This window comes from Chelonia mydas, chromosome 27, assembly GCF_015237465.2.
Source record: "Chelonia mydas isolate rCheMyd1 chromosome 27, rCheMyd1.pri.v2, whole genome shotgun sequence".
Classification (NCBI taxonomy): Eukaryota; Metazoa; Chordata; order Testudines; family Cheloniidae; genus Chelonia; species Chelonia mydas.
The window spans coordinates 11,909,631-11,925,992 of record NC_057860.1 but is presented as its reverse complement, the minus strand read 5'-3'; the positions used below and the strand labels follow the sequence as shown (position 1 = coordinate 11,925,992).

The following is a 16,362-nucleotide window of genomic DNA, read 5'->3' as shown; positions in this document are numbered from 1 at the left end:
GTGCAGCTGTGCCCCATAAATGGCTTCCAAAGGCAAAAAAAACCCCAAAAGGTCAGACAGGGACTATCCAAACAGCTGCACCCGCTGAGCCAAGAGGGGGCTGGATTGGAAAATCCAGGCTCAGGTTTTGACCCCCTTAAAGGCTGGGCAACCTGCATCTGGGGTTCAGGTATGGGCTGTTCTCTAGCGCTAAGATAATGAGCTGGAGAGGAGGAGCCTGGCAGAGCAGCTCCAGAGGGGCCTTTCTTTCACTTTTGCTCTTACCTACTTATCTGCCCCCCATCGCTGTAGTGCTGAGCCTGCCAATCTCTAGTGCATTTGCCCTCACAGGCCCTTGGGGGCAGAGCAGGGCTATCCACCCCATTGGATAGATGGGGAGCTGAGTCACAGAGAGGCTAAGTGATCTGGCCAGGGTCATGCCAGGAGTGTGTGACAGAGCTGGGACTCAGACCGGCATTGGGCCCTGAATCTAAACTTGAGTGCTGAACAATCCCAGCCTTCAAAATCCAGATCCAGATTTTGCAAATCGCCCCCTGGCTTTATGCTGGGCTGACCCAAAAGCCCAGACCGAATATCCAGGTGGTTTGGAATCTGGATGTGCCTTCTGCCACTTGGGCTCATCCCTGGCTTTGGGATGCGTCCCTGGCAGGACTTTTCTCCATCCCCAGCCCCAATGCCTTGGTTGCTATGGCTCCCCATCTCCACTGGGAGGACCAGGGGCAGAATCTCAGGACTAGGACATCCATCTACAGCTGGCTCCTCGAGGTGGGAGCTGACAAGAGATCAGACATTTGGGCAGCAGAGATGGATGTGAACCTTACATCATGGAGCCTCTGTTCCTCTTGGAGGTCATGTAGAGATGGGCTTCTCCATGCAAGGGACAGAGGGAGCATGAGGTAGGGAGTGGGTTACAATCAATGCAATAGGGTATGTCCACAGCTGGAGGTGATGTTCTTTCGGAGGCAGATGGTGGGGGAGGGGGGTTGGGCGTAGAGCAGCTTCAGAACTCTCTGCTCCTGACCTTAGTTTGCCAGGACCCTGACACATTGCTCTTCAGGCTGTGTGGCGTAGTTTCCTCTGGGGAGCAGGTGGGTTAACGCTTCTAGGCAATCAGAGGGGCTCTCATTATTGCTTCTGTTATTATGGGTGCATGTTATTGTGATGCTTTACAGGCAGCTGATTATATATTTGTTGGAATTAATTTTTTTTCCCGTTCTGCATGTTAGGGTGATTGTCAAAATGCCCGGAGCGAGGAGTAGGCACTCTGGAGGAACAGAAAGCAATAAACAGAAATAAATTTACAAATGGGATTTGATTCTGTAATGCAATTACTGAATTAGATTCCAGCAGGGGGAGAGGGAGACAGCAACTGATAAAGAGGAAGGGGTAGCTGGAGGAGGAGCAATATTTGAGATAACATTTGAAATGACAGGGAGAATTGATAAGAGAGAATGGGGTTAGAATGGGAACAGAGAAGCTGTTCCAGTCAGTAGGGTCTTAATATCTTGAATGATAAATAATCCCAATCTGAAAGGAAAGAAAGCAGCTACAGCTACTGACTGAAACATACACAGCTTGAGTTCCAACCTTATCTCTGGTTTACCAGGGACCCCACACCCTGTTAGGATCTCTACGACACACAGACACCTAGTGGCTGAATAAAGTACTGCAAACAAACATTGTGATAGGCAAGAGCTGTGGGGGAGAAGGCTCTTGCATCAGAAGAGGGTGATGGACGGTTTGGAGGGGCAGGGGTTGAGTGGGGAAGGAAGCAGAAAGGTTTGTGGCATGATCATTGGGGTCAGCATGGAAAGGTTTAAAAAAGGAGAGGGTAACTTTTGAGCTACATTTGAAAATGAACTGGGAACCATAGGAGGTGCCTGAATATGGAGGGAGATGTGACTGCACGTGTTGGTACCTCCTGGGTAACATGGCAGCAGTTTCCTGGGAGGCTTTCAGAGGAAGGATAGTCTTGGGATTAAAGCACTGGCTTAGACATAATAGATCTGTGTTCAGTTCCCAGTTCTAGACTGAGACCCAGGACTCCTGGGGTCTGTTCCCATCTCTGCTGTAAGCTCCCTCTGAGAGTCACTTAATTGCTCTGGGACTCAGTTTCCCCACCTGTAGAATGAGGATAATCATGCTTCCGTTGTTCCACCTTTTGTCTATTCAGGCTATAAGCTCTTTGAAGCCAGGACAGTCTCTCACTGTGTACGTGCAGCACAACAGGGACCCAAATTCAGTTGGGGCCCGTAGGCATATCTGTAATGCCTGCAATAACAGAGGAGATAAAGGCCCAGGTAAAAATTTCTGTGGGGGCGGGAGGTCGGGGCTGCGGGGTGCTGTCTGTAGGCAATTGGGCTGGGGAGCTCAACAGCGTCTCTTTGTGGCATGCAGTCATGCCCAAGGCCCCTGGTCAGGAGCTGAGCAGAGTAGTGTGGGCTGGGCCTGGCAGTCTTTCAGCACCTCACAGTGCACACTGCCAGCTGGAATACTCAGCCTTCCAAACTCGGTGGTGGCTGGGCTCGAAGGAGGCTGGTGTTTGCCAGGGTATGGGTGTACATTCAGTGCCCAGCTGCAAGATGGGGTGCAGGCAGCTAGTGGATGTCTCCTTGGCATGGTCCGAATCACTAATTACAGCTCCCTTCAGGGAAACTGAGGCCCCTTTTCCTCCCTTGTTCTGTGTCTCTTCCTATGTATTTTTCTTCTCCTCCCCCTCTGAACTCTCCCACCTTTTTGTTTGTTTTTTTCCTCTCTCCATCTCTCCTGCTGTATGGCTATTGCTTTGGTGCATCTGTCTTCCCCCGTGCCTGTACTGTCTCTCTGCCACTCCCTTCCATCCTGTCTCTGTCTTTTTGGGAAGAACCCAAGGTTCCTGTTTGCAGTTGACTGCAGTTATGAGCTCCAGGCAGTAGTCAGCCCTGGGCTTGCATTGCTCAGTCTGCTGAAGCGTTCAGCAATGCTCAGAGCTAAACTGCCAGGGTGGTGGCTTTCTACTTGCAGGAGAGAGCGCATGCACACACTCTCCTGCCTACTCTCACACACCGGGGGTCTGCTCTTTCCAGTGCTAAGTGCAGAACTGCATAGGCAAAATAAATAATAATACAAAAAGCATCTGCAATGATCTCAATTGCAGTTATCATGATTGAGCATGCAAATTGATTATTTGAACATGCAGCTGCCATAAAGTGCTTTTTTTGCACACACAACTTCACTGAAAATCGTGTGTGTAATATTCTGCCTCTGTGTGAATTATCTCTCTCTCTCGCTCTCTCTGTCAGGCCCCTCCCGCCTTCCCCCCTCCGTTCTAAGGTTCGTCCCAGCCCAGCATTCACTACGCAGCTGATAGAATGCCAGCAGCCTAGGAGTTAAGAACTCCCCTCTGCGGGGTTCTGTTTTTCACTTCAATCTCAGCTACTTAGCTGCAGTGACAAGACCCTGAGTCCATGGGAGAGGGGTCTGCAAGCTGCCTTCTCACAGACAGCACTGGCAGTAGGATGAGCAGACAGCAAGTGTAAAAAAGGGGTGGGGGTAATAGGAGCCTATATAAGAAGACCCAAAAATCGGGACATCTGGTCACCCTAGCTGGCAGGAGGGGCAGGTTTGGCATTGCCCCCAGCAGAGACTGCCTGGTTGTCCTGCAGAAAGCTGCCCCAGAGAGGGAGTTTGGGGGAGGGGCATTCTTGTGATGTTTTGGCTACAGCTGTATCAAAGGTTCAAATTAGGAGAAGTGAAAATATAGAGGCACTCTTCCAAGCTCCACCCGCAAAACCAAGCTCTGTCCACAATACCAGCTCAGTGTGTATCCCTACTTCCCTCTGTTGGACAGAGTAAAAACTGTCCTGCTGTGTGTCATATGCCCTGCACTGCTAGCAGAGATTCTCCTTTAGCTCAGTCCGGGCTTTTGGAGCAGGAGGATCTGAGTTCTAGCCCTGCAAAGTTCCAGGTGGCTCTGGTCCACGTAGTGGCAACAAAAACTCCTGGGAAGCTTTGGAAAATTTGCAGATTTTCCCTTCTTTTCAAATTAGCATCTTCCATCCAAGGCTCTTACATTACAAATGTTGATTAGCTTTGTAGCACAGTCTGGGGCTGAGTTATCTCCCTTTGTAAACAAGGGAGAAACTGAGGCACAGAGAAGGGGAAGTGACTTGCCCAAGGCCACACAGTGAGTTAGTGGCAGAGCCAGGAATAGAACCCACAAGTCCTGACCAAATGCCTCCTTCCCCATCCTGAGCTTTAACCATAAGAACAATCCTTTCGTCTCTTTGATCAGACAGAGAGAAGCAGCAAGGGGGGAAAATGCCTCTGATCTTGATAATCCCCCTTCCAAAGCAGTGACCCCAGTGCCAAATAAGGGAGAAATCTACTAGCTGCAGCTCGTCTCCTTAAAGGACCTCTCTTTATGCTCACGTTTAACATCCCGGCTCCCTGCATCCTTTTTTCACCCCCTGCTTATTTGTGCATCCAAAAGTTCTCCTCTTTAGTTCCTGCTGTAACCAAAGCAAGGTGACGGATTGGGACATAATAATGATTCAGAGATGAGGTCATGAGGATGGCTGAGAACTCAGAGTAGCGGCTGCCAGCTCCCATCCCCATGTTGGCTGTTTATATTTTTTCCCCAGTTTTATTGGGAACACATTGGAAAGGATGAGGGCAGCAGAGCGGGGGCGATAAGGCTCATTTGGCCCCTCCCTCCTCCTGTTTACGCAGTCGAACATCCCAGGGGTAAAATGAGCCCTTTAGAGCAGGGTCACCCCGGCTTCCTCCTCCCGCCTCCATACCCTTGCTTGGAACACAGTGTCCCCATGGGTGCTGTGGTGTGTGAAAGACCAAATTTGGCCCAGCGATTTTGGCGATGGAGGTGCATGAAGCTCGCCCCACCTCCACCCAAAGGGAGAGGGAAGCCATTTCTACCGCCTACCTTGTTGACAATGCTGCCTCTTAAAGGAATGGTCAGGCTGGCTAGGATCCCAGTTTACACTGGCATAAGTCTGCATTTAAAGCTAGTAGGGGTTACTCTGGATTTATTCTGGTACAAGAAGATTAGCTCCTGGCCAACTGTCAAGATGAAAACCATCCACCAGATCACGGAGTCCTGGATCAATGGCTGAATCCAGCCTGGGGAATCCAGGGCCTCTCCCAACTGAGAGGGTGAGCAGGGAGAGGATTCTGCTTCCAGTTACTCCGGGTAAATGCACCCGGCAACCTTCTCTGTGCAGTTACTGAGCAAATGTTGGCACCCCTGAGGCAGTGGCTTTCCCCTCTCTCTGCCGCAGAACGCTGGGGTGAACTGCTGGTGCGTGTTGAGGGCCAGGCACTGAACTGCCGTAAATTGGTGATGAGTGCACTGGGGCTAGCTTGATTCATGCCAGCTGGGGATCTGGTCCTCAGAGCAAAGTCGGGGGCGGAGGGGGAGCTACGCGGATAGACACTCACTGATGACCTAGCCGTGTGTGTGTGTACGCGCATATGCAGGTAGGGCCAGCCCTTGGCATTTTGCCTGCCAGGGTAGAAAATGTTTTCGGCACACACCCCTACGCCTGGAGTGGCTGAGCCAAAAAATAACTCCCCCACAATAGGCAGCCAATCAGCAGAGCAAAAAAACACCCCCCTACAAAAGGCCCAGTGGTGTGCCACCTCCCCAGAAGATGGCGCCCAAGGTAACCGTCCTGCTCGCCTGCCCCTAAAACAGGCTCTATGTGTGGAGGTTATTTTAAGGTTCAGGATCCCAAGTGTTACCTGGCAGACTAACAATCCATCTCTGACAAAAGCATCTCTGGATGCTTCAGAGGAAGCCATATTTTTCATCCCACAATTGTACAGTGCTCCCCATTGTGCTAAGATTACTTCGGTGAAGGTGATGGTCATATTTAGAACTCCTCAACATATCCCACACTGGGAGAATTCTGCCCTCCCCTACCTGATAATCATCTTATCCACCAACAGCTTGTATCTCTTGTTGCTGTACTCCTTGCTAGTGTTGCTCCAATGCAATTCTCATTCACATTAACGTCCACGCCTCCTGCTCAACTGTTTACCTCACCAATATCCTGCAGCAGGAAGTTCCACAGGTTACCTGCATGTTGCATTAGGGTATTTTAATTACATTGCTTTTCGTTTGCTATTGTGTGATGGTGTAGGGGTTAGATAGGAGGAGCTGTACATTTCTCTTGTTCTGTGCTAGGCTGTGAGACAACCTGGCTGCTAGCAAAAGCAGGGCAAGATCAGCAGTGTGGTCCAGTGGCTTAGAGGCAGGACACCTGGATTCTATTCCCAACTCTGCCAATGCCTCTCCTGTGTAGCTTGGGCAGGTCACGCCACTGCTCTGTGCCTCAGTTTCCCCTACGACCCTTTGTCTTGTCTATTTGTAAGCTCTTCAGGGCAGTGGCTGCCTTCCACTATGTGGAGCCCTGATCTTGGTAGCAGCCTCTAGGGGCTACTGTAATAAAACCAGTAAGATCACCATGTGTTCCAACTAACCCCTATCTTTCCATTGACTTCAACAGGATCAGGAGCAGAGGTGAGTGGGTTCACGGAACAGAGAGAGACTGAGTTTTATGATGGTTAGAACTCAAGCCTGGGCTGTGCAACTGACCTACTGTGGGCAAGTCATTTCCCTGCTCTATGCCTCAGCTTCCCCGCCGGTAAGGTGGAGATGGTGGTGCTGCGAGGCTTTGATCACGCTCCCAAATCACTTTTGAGCTGCTGAGTGGCAGGCACTGGAGAGGAAAGAAGGGCTAATCCAGTTCACAAGGAAAGGGCTAGGGGAGCATGTCACATAATGATGAAGCTGGTTTTGGGGTTTTTTTGAAAGGAAGTGAGACCATTTCACTGGAGTTTTGCTGAAGCACGATAAAACTGCATTAGAGGATTTTAATCAAGTTTCTGCCGTGTTCCTCTCCATGTCTTGCAGAGCTGGAGAAGGCTCTCTAGGAAATATACTAGACCATTCAAGTCAGGAGTGGTTTTCTCCTGCCATTTACAGGGACACTGTTAATTGTTTTGAGTTACAGATTTTATTTCCTTTGTCTTCCTGCTGCTTGTAAATTCCACAGTCCTCCATTGTGCCCAGTTACAAGGTAAAGAGAATGGTGATGAAGACAGCCGAAATAGCAGGATTACAGGCATATGGAGGGCCCAGGCATGGATAGTTGGAGGTGCTGAAGGTCAGAGTTAGGAGACGTCAGCAGATCTATCTGGGGAACAGAACTAGAATAGCCGGGGCTGTCACGGTTTAGCATTGAGCACATAGAAATGCCTATGAGACAGGTGCTGGGGGAATCCCAGGGCGGGGAGAACAGGAGGCCAGAACTGGAGTGCAGTGGCACTGCTGTGGCGGGGACAAGATTGGAGTAGCAGTGAGGGGCTGCACTGCAGGATGAGGTGCTCAGGTACAGCGCCCCAGGCGTGAGCGTAGCCTAGCGACTCAATATACAGGTGCTGTAGAGAGCCCAGGACTGAGATAGCAGGAGTGATGTGCGACAGCAGAGCAGTGCGGTGGGGAATAGCAGAGTGCTGCAGCCTTAAGTCAGCTCGCCTTGTCCTAAGCTTCAATCCAGACCAAATGAAGGGATCCAGACACCAGGCTGCACAGGGCCCCGGCCAGAGGGGTCATGCAGGGGAACTCAGCTACCCAGGCCTTTGTGCATGTTCTTTCCTGGCCCAGTGGCCGCTAGGGGATGCTACATTGCCCCCAGAGGAGACTGTCCTAATAGCCAGGCTATTCACAGGCACAAGAGATGGCACAGTGGGGAGAAAAGCATGGGCCCCGGAATCAGCAGCTGCTGGGGCAAGACTGTAGTAGGGTCCCCAATGAGCAGTGCTGTCAGGAAATATCAGACCAAACTTGGTGGCAGAGACAGGGTTGCTGACATCTGAGCTGTTAGGGAGGGGAAGTAGCTGGGAGGAGTGACAGGGAAAAGAGGGATCTAGGAGGGGAGGAGGAGAGACTGCAAAGGGGAAATGTTAGTTCATTACCAGCCATCATGCCCTGGTATCAGTGAGGCTCCTGGCATGGCCTCAGAGTGGGCGAGTGGCATCTTCCCAGTTGAAATTAAGACACCTCTTGTTTCACAGAGCATGAAGCAGTCTCCCTGACAAGAGACTTCTTCCAGCTGGGCCTCTCGGCAGGTTCCGTACAGGCACAATTAGGCACAATTAGGAAGCCAACCTCTGAAACGCTGTGCCTCCCTTGGCGTGGCCAGGCCTGTCGCTGCCCGTTCTGGTATGGGTCAGCAAGGGTCATATGCTGAGCAACTGATTAATTACACCACCTGGGGGTGCGGATTATTCCAGCTGTTCTGTAGCAAAGGCTCCCCTGAAGGGTTGCATAACTTTGCTATGGCCAAGCTGGCAACAGAAGCCAGGAGTCTGGACTCCCAGTGCATGCTGTGTGCCGCTAAATGACTGCGGTGTTCCGCTCCAGAAAACACTGCCTTTTGGTGCCATTATTTTTATGGGTGGGCAACTGTCCTGCTGTAGCCAGGTCTCTGGGTAACTGATGTTGCTTCAGGGGCCACAAAACAACAAGCACCGAGCCCAGCGTGGGTGTGTTTCATTTGATATATTCATGAACAGCTGTTTTAGACGGGTCAGACTCGCACATCAGGGTTCTTGGCAGAGCTCCTGCATGCCCCAGGCCTCTCAGGGTTATCAGCTGTCTAGAGATGAAGAAAGATTCCATGGAGGGGAAGTGTGGACCAGTGAGTAGAGCAGGGAGTTCTGTTCCCAGCTCTTGGATGGAGTGTGGAGCAGAAGGAATGGGTGCCAGCCCTTGTGGGTTCTGTTCCCAGGTCTGCCACTGAGATGCTGTGTGACCTGGAGCATGTCACGTGAAGCTGTAGCTCATGAAAGCTTATGCTCAAATAAATTTGTGAGTCTCTAAGGTGCCACAAGTCCTCCTTTTCTTTTTGCAAATACAGACTAACACGGCTGCTACTCTGAAACCTGAACCTGTTGGGACTCGGTTTCCCCATTTGTAAAATGGCTATGCCAATATCTACTTCCCAATGGTGCTATGAAGTGTAGTTCGTTATCTGAGAACCTTGGATAGAAGGCCCACTCTAATTACAGTCTGATTAATAAAAATGCTTCGTTATCCTCTTCAGTGCTGCCTGCCTGATGCTATTATCAATAATAAGATTGCACTGTGGCCTAATGCACTGTGCAGGGAACTGGGAGCCAGAAACTCCCAAGGCCTAATACCACTTCCCACACGAATTCCCCTCTTGCAGCTGCTGTGTGCCTCAGTTTCCCCATCTGCACCAAGGGGATATTAATACCTACACCTCAGGACTGTGGTGAGGAATAGATATGGGGAGCTGAGCTTTGGGGAGAGGGGAGTGAGGTTCATAGATTTTTAAGGTCAGAAGGAACCATTAAATCATCTTGTCTGACCTCCTGCGTAACACAGTTCAGACTTAGAAGAATTTCACCCAGTTCCCCCTGTATTGAGCCCAATAACTTGTGTTTGATTAAAGCATCTTCCAGAAAGGCATCCAGTGTTGATATGAAGACTCCAAGAAATGGAGAATCTACCGCTTCCCTTGGGAGTTTGTTCCGATGGTCAATCACCTGCAGTGTGAAAAATTTGTGCCTTGTTTCTAATTTGAATTTGTCCGGCTTTAGCTTCCAGCCCTCAGTTCTTGTTCAGCCTTGCTCCACTAGATCAAAGAGCCTTTTAATAGCTGGTAGTTTCTCCCCATGAAAGTACATATATGCTGTAAGCAGGTGACCTCCCAATCTGCCTTCTGATAGACTAAACCAATTGAACTCTTCACGTCTCTCAGTGTGAGGCATCTCTGGTTCTCAACTCATTTCCACACCCCTTCCAGTCTTGTAACATCCTTTTAAAAATGTGGACACCAAAACTGGATGCAGGATTCCAGAGTCGGTCTCACCAGTGCTGTATTCAAAGGTAAAATCCTCTCCTTGATACTCACTAGTCCCCTTTATACAACCAAGGATCGCCTTAGCCTGGTTTGCCCCAGCATCCCACTGGGAGCTCCTGCTGGTTAGAGATCTGAATGCAGATTTTGTTCCTTGGGGCCTGTCTCCACAATCCTTGTCATCCTCATCTGCTAACCCCCTCTCTCCGCGCTCTGTGGCTGCAGGAAGACAACCATAGCTACTACATGTCGCGGTTCTACGGGCTGGGGGAGGCGCGCACCAAAGAACTCTGGATCGACATGGCAGAAGCCAACAGAAGCCAAGTGAAAGTCCATGGGATCCTGTCCAACACTCACAGGCAGGCCTCGGTGAGCTCCCTCCCTCCACTTAGCTGCTGCCGTCCCTGCATTGGGCATCCACCACGGTGCCACGCCAGTGACCCGGGAATGTTTCCCCAGCAGCTTCTCTCTTCTCCAGGATTTCCTGACCTGGGGCACTAGCACCTTGGCCGGAGCTCCCCACAGCTCATGTGCCTGTATGGGAGAGAGACTGGCTAGAGACTAGCTTTGCCTTCCACAAATACCTGCTAAGTGTTCAGCTTTGCTTGTCAGGGTATGAGGGGAGATGTGGGTGGGCCCAGCCTGTGCTCCAACTGGACTCCACCTCCCCGGGGCCCCCCCGGAGCCCATTCCGAAGGGGCAGATGAATCAATTTCTGGCATTTCTCCTCTCAGCAGGGCTGTGCCCAGAGTCTATGCCAGATGGGGCAGGGCGCAGCATGTCTTGGAAAGATAGTACACTGCTCTCTAGTGCTGTCTGCCCCTGCTTCCCCCGCTGCTTTAACCCATCTCCCTGGAAGCAGCACCACCTGCCCCTCCCAGACGCCCATGGTCAGACATGGCACTTCCCAGTGTGGCTCCCACACTGATGCTGTCCCCTGTCTGTCTTTCACAGAGAGTCATCCTGTCCTTTGACTTTCCCTTTTATGGCCATCACCTGCGGCAGATCACCATAGCGACAGGAGGTGAGTGAAGCATTGTGAGGCCACATTTACTTGGCTTGCCTGGGTGTGCTGACAGGCAGCATCAGCTGGAGAGGCAGTGTTGCTTAGTGGGCTGACATGGGTGTCTTTAACCAGCCTCCCTTTGCACATCCTAATCCCAGTTTTGCCACTGATGCGTGGGGTGGCCTTGGGCAAGTCTCTTTGGCTCTCCGTGCCTCAGTTTACCCCACTGTAAAGTGGAGCTCACTGCCACATCACAGGGGCTTATGTGGTCAAGTCCATCTTGTCTAATTAGTGCTGAATGGTACCATGACACATGAGCCAGAACCTGGGATCCAAACTGCCCAGCTCCAGGGTACTTCAGTTCAGCCCCAACTCTAGTCAGGGGCAGTGTTGGGGAGACATCTGGGGTAAGGGGTGGGGGAGAAGGTGGTAGTGGGTGTCCTGGGGCAGTAGAGTGGGGCTGGGGGGAGAAGCTGGTAGCGGGTGTCCTAGGGCAGTGGAGTGGGGGTGAGGGGATGGGCACGTAAATTGCCTTCCCTTGCTCTCGCTCCAGGTTTCATCTTCATGGGGGATGTCATTCACCGCATGCTCACAGCCACCCAATACATTGCGCCCCTGATGGCCAACTTCAACCCCAGCTACTCCCGCAACTCCACCATCAAGTACTTCGACAACGGTGAGCCGCTTCCCTGGCCCGCTTGGCCCTTTGCACAGCCCCATTGCCACACACAATGCACAGAGCCCCCTGGGGACCTTGGCTGCTTCTCAGGACCTGCACCAGGAATTCCGAGATCACTGGGCAGCCCTCATCCCTGCAAAGCAGGGGAGAGGAACCAGCTGAGGCAGCAGCCAGGAGTGTCCAGGGGGCCAGGTGCTGAGAACACACCGTTCGGGGCCTGGTACTGCTTTGGCCTCTGGCATCTCAACTGGGCTCAGTCCTGGGTACACAAACAGTGCTGCATGGAGGACCTCAGAAACAGGCCTGACTTGGGAATTTATGCCCCTGCTTTGAGGCGGTGTAGCCAGTGTTTGTGTGTGTGAGAGAGAGAGACGTGTGTCCCTGTGTGCGTGATGTGTCTCTGTGCATCCGTGTTTTGTGTCAATGGACATCTCTGTGTCTGACGTGTGTCCCTCTGTTTGACATGTCTGTCTCTGTGTGTCCCTCTGAGCGACGTGTCTGCCTGTGTCCATGTGCAATGTGTGTGACATGTATCCTTGTGTGTGTGACGTATTATATGTGGCCTGGGGGGAGTGTGTCTCTGCCTGTGTGCGTGCTCAGAGGATTAGCAGCAGAGCTGGTATATCTGATAGCGCGGGGTAGACCTTAGGACGCTCTGGCGAGCACCAAAAATCAGGTTTATTTGGAGCTCAGTCCTGGGTCTACTGAAAACCATGGGCTGCAGACTTCAGGAGAGGAGGATCTGGAGTGTCTCATGTGGCAAAAGAAAGGGCCAGCTCCTCCATACCATTGAGATAAGGGAGGGAGTAAAAACTGGATCGTCCCATCCCAAATGACTCACGCTAGTTCCAGGAACTTTTGGCTGTGGCCAAATTAGTTGTGCAACATTGAGCCTGCATGTGTGGGGTGCACTACTGGCAGGGGGGAGAGGCGAGGGTCTGTGGCTGGAGCTGGTGGGTGTGGTTGTGGGACAAGGAAGGTGGGGGGTAATATCTTTTTATTGGACCAACTTCTGTTAGTGAGAGAGACGAGTTTCTGAGCTTTTCTCATGCTCAAATAAATTGGTTAGTCTCTAAGGTACCACAAGTACGCCTTTTCTCTCTGGGAAATTGTCACTGCTAAATACAAAGTGGAACAGATTGTTTAGCATAAGTAGTTAACGTGCATTTCAAGGGACCATTCAAGGTGAAGTAGCCAGTTAACAGATTCAGGCTGTGTGAGGTTTGATTGTGGCTGTGGGCTGGGTTTTTTTGTGTGCAAGTGGGGAGGGTGTGTGACTGTTGTAGCTGCTGTGCTGTGTGGGGTGTAATGTATGTGACTGCAGCCAGGTTGTCACAGCGAGTACACCGGCTCTGCAAGTGCCTATGGGATGGTCGTTGCAGATGGTGCACAGGGAATGAAACTGATCCCTGCAATCTCCTCTGCTGCCTCCTGCCCCACTGTGTCATCTCCTCTCTCCCCCAGGGACGGTGTTTGTGGTGCAGTGGGACAAGGTCTATCTTCATGGGAAGGAGGACATCGGCAGCTTCACATTCCAGGCTGCTCTGCACAGCGAAGGGAGAATCGTCTTTGGGTACAAGGAGGTGAGCAGGACCAGCTGCGTGGGACGTGGTTATTGCAGGTGCTGTAACACCTGTGGGCAGATGGGGCGGGAAGGGTGGGGGCCAAAACCTAAACCCCACAAAGGAAAGACAAAGGAGGCTGGGCTAGTGACTGTGGAGTCCCTGGCCCTCTCATTCCAATGGCTTAGCTGCCCCCATGCTGAGAACACTCACTGCATCCTCAGGTCATGCTGGGCTCAGTGAGCGCAGGGCAAGTCTCTCCAACCCAGGCGCATCTCCAAGCAGAGGCGAGATGGCGCACGTGGGATAGGATTAGGGGGGTCTGGTGGGGAAGTGAATGGGGCAGATTAAGGGGGTGGGGGCTTGGGAATAGAGTGGGAGGTATGGGGGAGGGCTGGATTTGGAGTGGGAAGTACGGGATGGAGCAAAGGACATGCTGGGAGGGGGAAGGCATAGCAGGGAGGATGGCTGCCTTCCTTCTGCACAGCAGGGCCAGGTTAGGGCAAACCTCTGTGAGAAAGGGGGTCTGTACATATAAACCACTGGTCAGTGTGTGTTATGTGACACCCCATCCCGGACTTGACCCACAGAGGGTACGAGTCTGATACATCCCCACCCACAAAGCCTGGCTCTTTCACTGACGCTGGAGACTCATGCACCTAGCTCAGGAGTTTGCCAGTTCAGTCCCTGCTGTTGTTAACCCAGAGGACGGCCGGTCACATGCGCTCTGCACTAATGTCCTGTATTCAGTGCCTGAGCCAGCTATGCTTGTTATTCCCAAGGGGGTTGATTGAGCCTTGGAAGGCCTAGCTGATGGGCCTAGGGCACCTCCAAACACACACGGGCAAACCCCGGTATGGCCCAGGCTGGTCTAAAACAGCAGCCTCAAAACTGCTTCTGCGGTGTAAGGGAAATAGGAGGGGAGAAGACTCAACAGCACATCAGCTAAGCCATTTCATTGCCCTTCACTCTGCTGCTTTCCCCTGAGACACGCGTCCCAAGCACACAGCTTCAGGGGGAGCCCAAAGGTTTCATGGCCCCTTCTCTCTCCCCGTTCCAGATCCCCATGTCTGTCCTGGAGATCAGCGCCACGCAGCACCCTGTCAAAGCCGGCCTGTCCGATGCCTTCATGCTCCTCAACCCTTCCCCTGACGTTCCAGGTGAGTCTCTGCTGGTGTGGCTGCATTTGCTGACTCTGTGGTGAGCAATGAGGGAGGATGGAAGCTGTGGAGTGGGGCTGATCACTTACCCATCAGAGTCTGTGCCCCCAGCACATGACTCTCAGATGCTAGCACTCCAAGGGCCTCACTGCTGAAAGAGAAGAACTTTCCTCCTTCATGAGATCAAGAAAGAGAATCGACTGGCTTTGCACTGCTATATGTGCCATATTGCATGTGAGCTGACTGCAGAGTCTGTGTTGCCTGCATGTTGTCACATGTGCTGTCTGTGTTGCATGTACCTATTGTGAGAGCTGCATATGGTTGCAATATGCATGTTGCATGCATGTTGTCACGTGCTGTGTGTGTTGTGTGAACCTGTCATGAATTGTGTGTGTGTGTGGAAAGGGCTGTTTCAGCCCATCTCTCATCTTTTTCTCTTGTAATGAGAAACTTGACCACACTCTCCCTGTGTCCCTGGGAAGGTTGTGCTGCACCCGCTGCGGTTGCTGTTGCTTATTTATGGAACCAGTCATCTGGCCCTCATTTATTACCCGTTTAAAACCTCACCTGGCCTGCATCATGCCTCTCCTGCCTGCCCCCAGCTGGGTTCACACTGCACATTGGGACCATACCCCTGCCTCCCACCTGCCTGCAAGGCCCCCAGGCTGGTGTGAACCTAGCAGGGATGGGAGGGGCAATGTGGAGCTGGAAGGAGGAGGCGGAAGAGAAGCACTGTGCCCTGCTCATCCAAGAGTCTCCAAGCTCTGTATGTACAGTGGATGTGAGCCAGGTTCACACATGTGCGCACGCACACACACACACATGCATGCACACAGTTGGAGGGAGAGTCAGCATTAGCCCCCCCAGGGCCACAAGCCCAGAGAGGTAAAGTGACTTGGCCGAGGTCATACAGCCAGTCAGTGGCAGAGCCAGGGAGAGACCCCAAGTGTCCTGGGTTCTGGACCCCCCTGCTCTGGCTGCTAGACTGAAGGGGAGGCAAAAAGGCAGAGTGAGGGGAGCAAGGGACAAGCAGCACTGGAAGCATGTTGGGATAGGAAACAGGAGGCTTGTGCCTCCTGCAAAGGGGAGCTATGGGTGTGGGGGAGGCTTGGAGTCATGCCCCATGCATCCTGAGAATGATGCAGAACCAGATCATGTTGGTTTCAGGAGTTTGTAGGTGTTGGGGAGAATGGAGACAGGACAGACAGTTCCAGACTCCTCCTAGTGTGAAGCAGGGAGAACATGGAGGAGGACACCCCTTCCCCCTCCACCAGCACTCCTCCTCTGCCTTCCGTCCCAGCATCCCTCTTTTTCCCACTCCCCTCCCAGCACCTGAGCACGGGTTATCTCCTGTAGTGATGGCCCTGGGCCTCAGCTGCCCACATTAGCATTTCAGCTAGGAATTTGCCACTCCCCATCCCAGGGATTCGGGGACCCTTCCCCATCCCTGACTCGATTCCCAGGATGAGCCCAGGTTCTTTGAGTCACTTCACCACCCCACAGGTCAGCAGCCAAGTCCATCTGGGTTGGGGAGCGGGGAGCAGGTGGGATACAATGGGCTTGTGCCTCTGTCTGATGCGGCCCCTTGCTGTTGCAGAGTCTCGCCGCAGGACGATCTACGAGTACCACCGCGTGGAGCTGGACACCAGCAAGGTCACCAGCGTGTCGGCCGTGGAGTTCACCCCACTGCCCAGTGAGTCATACGCTGTCTGCTGCCCAACTCATTTGGTTACAGCCACAGGCCTATATTTTGGGGTTGAAGATTCCTGATTTGATGCCTGCTGACCTCTGTGTTTATGGAGCTGCAGTTGCTGCCTGGATTCGGTCCCACCCCATAGCAATTCCCAAGTGCCTAGCACCATTGGGGCTGCTTTGTAGCAGAGATGGGGAGCGGATGGCAGCAACGCTGACGTGGTGTTGGAATGGGTGAAGGGATAAATCTAGGGGGACCAATAACACACCTTCTGACTAGCTTTGCAGTCCTGAAGTGAGTGAGAACAACAGACACAATGCCATCTTCCCCCGCCCTTATGTACCACGATCCTAAGCTGCAAACCCCCTCCCCTCC

General features: G+C 52.3%; 1 protein-coding gene across 4 annotated transcripts in view; it reads left to right on the top strand.

The window, feature by feature from the left end:
• PLXDC1 (plexin domain containing 1) overlaps window positions 1-16,362 on the top strand; it is a 56,861-nt gene that overhangs the window by 16,759 nt on the left and 23,740 nt on the right. For all 4 annotated transcript variants that reach the window (XR_006287672.1, XR_006287673.1, XR_006287671.1 and 1 more), the window contains exons 3-8: window positions 10,113-10,256; window positions 10,842-10,911; window positions 11,447-11,569; window positions 13,037-13,155; window positions 14,195-14,294; window positions 15,892-15,987. Coding sequence is in view for 1 of the 4 variants with exons in the window: in XM_007062037.4 (XP_007062099.2) it covers window positions 10,113-10,256; window positions 10,842-10,911; window positions 11,447-11,569; window positions 13,037-13,155; window positions 14,195-14,294; window positions 15,892-15,987 (652 nt within the window). In the remaining 3 variants the exon portion in view is untranslated. The remainder of the gene's footprint in view (window positions 1-10,112; window positions 10,257-10,841; window positions 10,912-11,446; window positions 11,570-13,036; window positions 13,156-14,194; window positions 14,295-15,891; window positions 15,988-16,362) is intronic.